The 9,988-nt window shown below is 41.8% G+C and overlaps 2 protein-coding genes across 2 annotated transcripts; one reads left to right on the plus strand and one right to left on the minus strand.

Annotated features, from left to right (window-relative positions):
- Nucleotides 1–1,342: 1,342 nt before the first annotated feature.
- LOC138902514 (uncharacterized) lies at nucleotides 1,343–2,053 on the minus strand. Its single transcript, XM_070190389.1, has one exon. It carries the CDS (start codon nucleotides 2,051–2,053, stop codon nucleotides 1,343–1,345), a length of 711 nt encoding a protein of 236 aa, XP_070046490.1.
- A 6,527-nt stretch (nucleotides 2,054–8,580) lies between these two features.
- LOC138902515 (uncharacterized) lies at nucleotides 8,581–9,757 on the plus strand. The gene is made up of 2 exons (XM_070190390.1): nucleotides 8,581–8,768; nucleotides 9,244–9,757. The coding sequence occupies exons 1-2, from the start codon at nucleotides 8,581–8,583 to the stop codon at nucleotides 9,755–9,757; spliced, it is 702 nt and encodes a 233-aa protein (XP_070046491.1).
- The last annotated feature ends 231 nt before the right edge of the window (nucleotides 9,758–9,988 follow it).

Raw genomic sequence — 9,988 nt, forward strand, 5'->3', positions numbered from 1 at the left:
CAGACTTTTGTTTTTGTGGGTCGTACATTGTTTAGACTCATGCGGGTCGGGAGTGTAGGAACATGCAATTTAGGCTCATGCGTCAAGGAGCGTTGCAACTTCAAGGATAATACTTCTTTAAAAACTTGCCATTGATAGGACCGATTCTCATGCCGTCTACATCAACCAGCTTATAAGCCCCACTTGAGTAAGCTTTTTATACGACATATGGACCATCCTATTTTGAAGTGAACTTCCCTACAGGTTTATGGGAGGTAATAATGGGTCTTCGTACAGCAAGGACTTGATCTCCTACTTGAAAGGATCTCGGGCAAACTCTTTTATTGAAGGTACGAGACAATCAAGCTTGATAACATTCAAGACTATGTTGAGCTTCCAACCTCTTCTCATCAAGAGCCTCCAACTCTGCTAATCGAAGTCAAGCATTTTCTTCATCAGTGATCCCTTCTTGAATAACTAATCACAATGAAGGTATTTGACGCTCGAGTGGCAAGACGACTTCGACTCCATAAAAGAGTGTATAAGGGGTCGCTTGTGTTGGCGTGCGGTGCGTTATCCTATATGCCCGTAGAGCTTCTTCCATATGGTCATTCCAATCTCGTTTGGATTTGGAGACGACTTTCTTTAATAAGTTGCATAGAGTTTTGTTGAATGCCTCAGCTAGACCATTGGTGGCAGCATTGTACATCGAAGAGTTACATTGCTTGAAGCCAAAGAGATAACAAATTTTGTTCATCAACCTATTATCGAATGGCTTTCCATTATCCGTTATTATGTAATGAGGAATGCCAAAGCGGTAGATTATGTTTACTCGGATGAAACTTGCAACATTTTCCTTATTTACCTCCTTAAGAGCAACAACTTCAACCCATTTTGAGAAGTAGTCAGTTGCAGCCAAGATGTATAGGTGCCCACCAGAGGACTTTGGCAGTGGTCCAACAACATCCAATCCCCAAGCGTCAAACAGCCAGGATGCCACAGTCGGGTGCAAAGCTTCAGGAGGTTGATGAATAAAATTCGCATGGAATTGACAAGCCTTGCATCTTCGAACGTAGTCCAAGCAATCTCTTACCATCGTTGGCCAATAATATCCCATCCTTTTTATATGGAAGTGGAGCTTTTGGTCCAGACTGATGTGACCCACATTCCCAGAATGTGCCTCTTGCAAAGCTTGGAGTGCTTCTTCTTCCCCTAAGCATCGCAAGGGTACTCCCTCAAATGACCTTCTGTATAGAGTATCTTTGTAGTAAAGGAAGCGAGGTGCACGACGACGGATTTCAGTCCTTCTCCTAGGATTTTCTGGAAGTATCCCATAGCTTAAATAGTCGATAATGGGTTGTCGTCATTCTTCTTTCTCATCTTCAGAAACAGCGACAAGATGTTTAAGTTCATTTCCTTCACCTTCAACCTCATTTGGCGGCAGTACTACCCATTTTTGGCAGACAGTAACTTGCGCTTGATCAGGCAGGGTTAACGATGAAGCTAGGGTAGCTAAAGCATCAACCTTCTTGTTTTCTTTCCTTAGTAAATGTTGAATAGTCATGTCACCGACCCATCCCATTACTTTTTTGGCATAATCATGATATAGGCTTAGTTCAGGTTTCTTGACCTCGTAACTACCTAAAAGCTGGTTGATCACCAACTGAGAGTCACCAAAGACTTGCAACTGCAACCGCTTCATTTCGACAGCCATTTCAAGCCCAAGTATTAGTGCTTGATACTCAACAACGTTGTTGGACCAGAGTTGCGTCAACGTAAAAGAGTAGGGCAGAACTTCACCTTGAGAAGTGACAAATACTACACCAGCGCCAGTTCCTCCGCGATGTGCGGCACCATCAAAGTACATCTTCCATGGAGGTTGAACTTCAATGACTATTGCGTCCTTATCAGGCAGTTCATCAGTTAGCTCCCAATCATCAGGTATATGGTGATCTGCCAAGAAGTCTACCAATGCTTGTTCTTTTACAACCTTTTGAGGGATGTATAAAATCTCGAATTGTTGAAATTGGAGATACCATCTCGCTAGTCGATCACTAAGAACATGTTTTGACATCACGAACTTGATGGGATTTGCTTTAGAAACAAGACGATCAACATGAGCTTGAAAGTAGTGCTTCAACTTTTAAATTGAGAAGACTAGCGCCAAACACAACTTTTCAATTGACGAATAATTTAGCTCGTTTGGTGTCATCATCCTGCTCAAGTAGTAAAAAGAGTTTTCTTTCCCCTCACTATTTTCTTGGGCCAACAGCGCTCCAACAGACCTTTCTTGTGCTGAAATATATAGTATCAACGACTTTTCAAGTATAGGGGCTGCTAAAACCGGAGGCTTCATCAAGTAGGATTTAATGTTTTCAAAGGCATTGCTACACGCTTGGTCCCATTTGAAAGGGATACCTTTCTTCACAAGGCTACTGAATGGTTGGCACCTCCCAGCTAGGTTTGAGATGAATCTCCTAAGGTATGCTAACTTTCCTTGCGGACATTTTAATTCGTGAATATCCCGAGGCTCAGGCATTTTCATGATTGCATCTACTTTGGCTTGATCAATTTCAATCCCTCGATGTCGGACAATGAAACTAAGGAACTTTCCGGAAGTAACTCCAAAGGCGCATTTCAATGGATTCATCCTAAGTTGGTACCTCCGGAGCAACTCAAACACCATTCTCAAGTCTTTCAAGTGGTACCCCTCTTTCTTGATTTTACCACCAAGTCGTCCATATAGCATTCGACATTTTTGTGGAGGAGGTCATCAAATATATTCTGCATAGCCCTTTGATAAGTAGCATCAGTGTTCTCCAAGCCAAAAGGCATTACCCTGTATCAATAAATACCCTTGGGGTGCGGAATGCAGTAAGCTCTTCATCTTTTGGTGCCATGCAAAATTGGTTATAGCCTGACGAACCATCCATAAATGACATTGCCTCATACCCAGTAGTAGCATCGATCATCAGCTCTGGAATAGGAAGCGGGAATTCATCTTTGGGACACACATTATTGAGATCCCTGAAGTCGGCGCACACTCGAATCTGGCCATTCTTCTTCCTTACAGGGACAATACTTGAAACCAATGTTGGGTATTTAACTTCCCGAATAAATCCAGCTTCAATGAGTTTGTTAACTTCGGTTTCAATCAGGGGAACCATGTCCGGCCTAAAGCGCCTTTGAGCTTGCTTAACAGGACGAGCGCCATTCTTGACCGCAAGGTGATGGACTGCTACTTTAGGGTCCAAGCTAGGCATTTCTTTGTAACTCCAAGCAAAGACATCCCTAAACTCCTTGAGTAACTCAATATAAGTGCTTTCTTCATCAACTTTTAGTAAAGCACTTAGGTAGGTGGGTCTTGGTTCTTCATCAGTGCTAAAGTTAACTTCTTTTAAGGCATCAATTGTTGCCTTCATCCCTTCTTTAAGTTCCCGGGGAGCATCTTTCGCATCTTCGTCTTCTTGAGGGTCCCCATAGTTGAAGAATATGTGATAACACGGTGAAACATTGTCCAATTTCTCGTCATCCTCCATTAGAGATAAAATACCACGCTCGCCTTGTGCAGTAACATGATACGAAGAACTCACACTTTCTTCGTCTTCATCACATTCTTTAGTGTAGACCACAGTGTATGGCTTCACCTTCAGTACCTCATCACACGAAACCATGACTTTTGTTTGACGCTTCATTCTAGAAGGAACCAAACTTTGGAAATCATTAGAGATCTTCTGAATTTTGGGCGAAGCGGGTGTTCTTGTATTTCGATAATTTCTCCGGAACTTATTCCCCTTCTTTAATGGACCCAATCTCTCAAATACGGAAGTTCTCATAGTTTATTTTCCAAGTCGATCAAAGACAGAAGGCATATTAGAAGCAGCAGATTCGTCTTCTACAGTGATATAATTGATTCTCGCCCTTCTTATGGAGATGCGCACTGGTGATGGTTGCTTGTATCTCAAACCTTCACGTGGTTGCCTCGTCGCAGCTTCTGATGGGAGCTTCCCTAACTTTGACGACTCATTGGGATTGTATCCAGCTGTTGCAAATAGCCTGTAAGCGTTAGGATTAAAACCTTCATCTGTTCTCTTTGTAGGGAGTGCCACATTCTGCAAACGATTTTGGGCTATAAACCCTGCAAGTGGCTTCGAGGACAACTTTACTGCCTCAATTTGTTTTACCGGAAGAGTTAACTCATTTAGCATGTTAGTTTGGAGATTAGATGATTCGCCTTCATCTTTCTTCCTTTTAGGGACATATTGGAGCGCGTGATTTACTTTCTTTCCATAAGGCGCAATATCCTCTTTATGAGATTTATTCGCGTTGGGTTGTACCTCCTCAGTAACAGATTTGGCTACCAGCAATCACCTCAGCTCTTTTAGTTGTGGGCTCGTCATTCTTGCTTTTCATGCCATCATCAGCTTTTAGCTCCTTCACAATGCAGTTCTTCAAGTAAAACTTTGCAACAGTGAAGTGTGACTCAGCCTCGGTGAATGGTTCGTCATCAGCAATTATCTTCTTCTCGACTTCACCTTTGTAGTATTTCAAACATTGATGGTAGGTAGATGGAACCACTTTATTCTCATGTATCCAAGGCCTTCCAAGCAAGACGTTGTATGAAGTCTTTGCATCGATCACATGCAGCCATGCACTTGATTGCATATCTTCAATGATGATTTCCAGCCTGATCGCGCCTATGGCTCTTTGCCCCCTTTGTTGAATCCTTGGATCATCACATGACTTTCTGAGAGTTCGTTTATGGGAATACCAAGTTCTTTCACAGTGCGAATTGGAAAGATGTTCACTGAGGATCCTCCATCAACCAAAATTCGATTTCCCTTTTCATCACGCATATAGCCAACCAGGTACAACAGGCGGTTATGAAGAGTGCCACCTAGCAGAAGATCGTCATTTGTGAACGTGACTTTTTCCTCGCACATATTAACTTTTTGAGGAATAGACTCGATGAGATTTTCTGAAGATGGTGCTAATAGTAGGTCATCACTCTTTTCTTCCCCTTTATCAACATTACAACAAGAGGCCTCAATACCATCATGAGAAATCTTCATGCGGAACCAACATGGCAAGAAATCCTCCAAGGTCACTGGATGTCGTGGCTTTTGAGGGTGGTGCACCTCCACTTTTGCTTTCTTCAAACGCCTAACTGGATTCCGTTTCCTTGGTCCTTTTACCATAATTTTCCTTGTTGGTTGTTCTATTGATTCTTTTCATGGGCTCCTTTTGTGGCGCCTACGACGAGTCACCAACGTCCAACCTTCATCATCATCAGGTTGATCGACTTCAACTTTATTATTCTCTAGTAATTCTCCATCTTTACTTTCTTTAAAACCACATAATTCATTCGGACTGAATGAGCCAAAGGTGATAAAGACTTTGTTTGCACTTGATTTCTCATCTTCAAGCACGATCTTCTTTTCACGAGCCAAGTCCATAACTTTATCCTTGAAGACAAAGCACTTCTCTAGAGGGTGGCTCACAAGTCGATGGTATTTGCAATAATTTGGGTCATTCATTTTACCAGCTTCATTTGGCCGCTTCATCTCCGGAAGCTCAATGAGATTTAACTCGAGGAGTTCTTGAAAAATTGCTGGCACATCAGAATCCAGAAATGGGTACTCCTTCTATTGTATTTTTTAGAGTCAACTTCCCACTTGGTTTATCTTGAAAAGAAGTGGATTTCGTACTCTGCTTCTTGCTCACCTTTTTGTGAACTTTATATGTGATGTGTTGACATTCATAGCTTCTTTGTTTTCAGACCTCGGTACAAACTTACTCCATTTCCTGAATTCTTTCTTGTCGTTCCCTTTGCGAGGCTCATAGATAGGTAACCTTTCGTTTCCAGCGAAGGCCATGCTTAACTCCATGTCATGGGCATGAGTCGCAAGTTCTTCAAATATGCTAGGCTTGATACCTTGCAGGATGTAGCGGAGTCCCCAATGCATGCCTTGGATGCACATCTCTATGCCAGAAGCTTCACTAAGCCTCTCTTTGCAGTTAAGGCTTGCATTCCTCCAACGATTGATAAAGTCGATAACTGGTTCACTCTTTCGTTGATGAGTATTTGTAAGTTCTATCATACTCACAGTACGTCTCATGCTATAAAAGCGATTGAGGAACTCTTGCTCTAGTTGATCCTAGCTATCAATAGATCCAGCCTCGAGGTCTGTGTACCAGTCAAAAGCATTTTCTTTTAGCGAGCAGACAAACTGCTTGACGAGATAATCTCCATAAGTCCCATCATTGTTGCACGTCTCAACGAAGTGCGCCACATGTTGCTTTGGATTACCTTTACCATCAAACTGTTGAACCTTTGGAGGTTAACAGCCAGCAGGCATCTTCAACGTATCGACCCTGGAAGTGTATGTCTTTGCATATGTAAGGGAGGACTTTATAGCAACTTCATACTTGCTCTTAATGGTTCCTTCAATGAACTCCTTCAGGTGATCGATTGGAATCATCCACTCAGATGAGACAGGGATAGCCTTAGCGGATGCTACTTGTCTTGGGGGAGAATCACTCTCTGGAACTTCTGGGAGCTTGCCAAGTGCGTGGGTGGATTTTTCTTCCAGTAAGATTCCCACCCTATCTGTTAGCTTTTTAATTCTAGCATCTTGATTTTGCATGCACTTGGTCAAGCCAGCAATTGCTTCCGTCAAGTTTGCCAACTGCTCCTCCACAGATGAAGTGTTTGTCACCATGGCTTGCATGATTGTCGTGGACGATGGAGAGTAGCATGGATTGTCACACAGATTGATCCTCGATTGGCTCACGCTATGTGGTGTAAGTGGGGAGGATCCATCACTTGAAGCATCATCATTTTCCTTCACAGCAGAGTGCTTGGATCCGGAGAGGGCAAGCAGAGCAAGAGTTTTCTTGATCTTTTCAGCAACATCGCTTCCTCCTTCGGGTGCGTTTGTGGAAGATCTTACTCCTTTTGAGGATGAAGATCCAAAAACAGGGGTTGGTGCGGATGGCACATGGGGTGTTTGTTGTCCTAACGAGCTTGCTTTGCTCCTCGTAACTAGTCCAAAGCTTCCAAAAGTAACATCGAGGATGCTTTCCACATCAGCATAGAACCTGGAATTAACATCCTTGGTGGAAGTCGAGCTGGAGTTGATTTTCTTTGAAGCCATTTCAATGTTCTTGAACTTAGGTGATTTGAAAAGTTGAGATGAGAGGTAGAGATTGTCCCACTAGGTGTGCCAGAATTTGTAGACAATAAATTTGCGTCGAGAAAATAAAATCAAGACCGAAATATATTTCAACAATCGTAGTATTTTATTTAATTTAATATGAGTGTACAATCTCTATAATTCCTCTGATTCTACTTTTCCAATATAAATTCAAGGGACTTTGAGCTTGATCTTGATCTTGAATTTGAATTTGATTTATCCGTCTTGAATTCAACTAGCACGAACTTTAATTTGAACTCGTACTCCTTGAATCTTGATTTGTTCTTCGTTCTTGAGCATGAACTTGATTTGTCCTTCGTTCTTGAACTTGAACTTGATTGCTTGAAGCCTGAAATTTGTGGAGGAATTTGCAGCATTTAATCCACGAGCTCTTTCTTGCTTTTTGTTATAACTTCTGGTGTCTTTTCTGGGTTATGAAGACCCCTATTTATAGTTGTGGGAGGAAAGAGTTATGATAAGAACAAACTCTTTCCGACCAATCAAATTGAAGTGTGACAAGGCCGCATTTGATTGGCCAGAACATGTCACTTGCACACGTGGTGCGATTTCATTAGCCTTTTAATGTGACTTGGCATGGCTTGTCATTTGGACACGTGGCATGATCCTATTGGCTCTTCTGTTTGACTTGGCGTGCCACGTCATTTGACACGTGACACCAAACTGGGCCTCTAGGAAGATGACATCTTTGGCCTAATGAAGTGGGTTCATCTCTTGCAGCCCAACTAAATAGGCTAGCCCAATGGATTAAGACTTATTTATTTAATCCATATATATTGGATTTATATAATTAATTTAATTATATTATCCCATAATAATTATTTAGACCAATATATCTTGAATTTAAAATATAGCCCAAATAATTTTATGATTTAATCCAATAAAATTTAGATGCCTACAATACTTTTTGCTGTGCTTAAGATTAATCCATACAAAAGAAAGACTATTTTGCAACTTGATACTCACTTTAGGCTCTCATACCTTACTTGAAGTTTTGCCTTGACCATCAGTGATTATATTTCTATACAATATCTTTTACAACTGTCAAGAATTCAAATTAACTAATTTTTAAATTTTAATATTTCGTGTCATATTTTCTCTATCAAATTAAATATTTGACCATTATCATGATGTTTTCATATCAACATTTTAAACTCCATTTTCAATTAAATGTTACTATATAAAGTTGGACAGAGGGAGTTCCTGTTTGGGGGGTTATTCTTTAGTTTTACTTGTTCGGCAAGATCTTAATATCGGTAACATATTAGCTTGAGTGGCATCCACTTTATAGATAATTGGAAAGTCAATATACATCTAGTAGTGTCAAGTGAGCAAGTCAGGTCAAGTTTGAACGGGTTAAAGTAATAAATAGATGGAAAAAACATAAATGGCCGGTGGAAAGGGGGATAAGGGAGCCTCTAGGCTGAGAGTTGGGTCTTGGAATATAGGGATGTTGACGGGGAAGTCTATAGAGTTAGGTAAGATTCTTCAGAAAAGGAAGATCAACATAGCGTGTGTCCAGGAGACTAAACGGAAGGGTACTAAGGCACGGGATGTAGACGGGTTTAACCTATGGTACTAAGGAAGCGCTGGAGGTAAGAACGGGGTAGGTATTTTAGTGGAAAGGGACCTCAGGGAGCTCATGGTCGAGGTTAGCAGGGTAAATGATAGGTTGATGAGTATTAAGCTTGTAGTTGGAGGGTTTAAGGCAAACATGGTTAGTGCATACACTCCCCGGGAGGTTAAGACCAGGATGTCAAGCAGCAATTCTGGCAGGATTTGGACGAGGTGGTGCATATTATCCCGCATACCGAGAAGCTTTTCATGGCGGAGATTTCAATGGCCATATTGGGACTAGTGCTAAGGGTTATGATTATGTGCACGGCGGGTTCGGATTTGGGGCTAGAAATGAGGGAGGTACTTTACTGTTGGACTTTTCTAGAGCTTTTGATTTTGTTATAGCTAACTAGAGTTTTCTGAAGCAGGAGGAGCACCTGGTCACATTTCGGAATTCGATGGTCAAGACTTAGATTGATTACCTTCTCTATAGGAAATATAATAAAGGTCTTTGCACTGATAGCAAGGTTATCCCAAGTGATCACCTCACGACCCAGCATAGACTCCTAGTAATAGACTTGGAGATCAAAAGGAGTAGGAGGAAGAGGGCGGTGTATAGGCAACCTAAGATCAAGTGGGGTAACTTGACCAAGGACAAAAAGTTACTGGCTATGAGGGCCTGGAGGAGTACGGGGAACGCGACTAGTATGTGGATCACGATAGCGAATTGCATTAGGGAAGCTGCTAGAGAGGTCTTAGGTGTCACGAAGGGATGGTGGTGGAATGGAGAGGTCCATGGTAAAGTGGAAGCCAAGAAAGATGCTTATTTGAAGCTAGTGGAGAGTACAGATGAGGAGGAAAGAAGGACTTATTGGGAGTGTTATAAAAAGGCAAAGAAAGAGGCGAAGTTAGTAGTCACGGCGGCTAAGAATACAGCGTTTGGTCATTTGTACGAGGAACTCGGGACAAAGGCGGGGATAAAAAGTTGTACCAGTTGGCCAAGGTGAGGAAAAGGAAGGCATGTGACTTAGACCAAGCCAAGTGCATTAAGGATGAGAATGACAAAGTATTGATGGATGAGGCACTTATTAAAAGAAGATGACAGACATACTTTCAAAAACTATTGAATGAAGAGGGGAATAGAAGCATTGTGTTGGGTGAGTTGGAGCACTCCGAGAGTCGGCGAGATTTTGGGTATTGTAGGTGGATTAAGTTAGAGGAGGTGGAAGGGGTGATGC

Source organism: Nicotiana tomentosiformis, chromosome 12 (genome assembly GCF_000390325.3).
Source record: "Nicotiana tomentosiformis chromosome 12, ASM39032v3, whole genome shotgun sequence".
In the NCBI taxonomy this organism is placed as follows: Eukaryota; Viridiplantae; Streptophyta; class Magnoliopsida; order Solanales; family Solanaceae; genus Nicotiana; species Nicotiana tomentosiformis.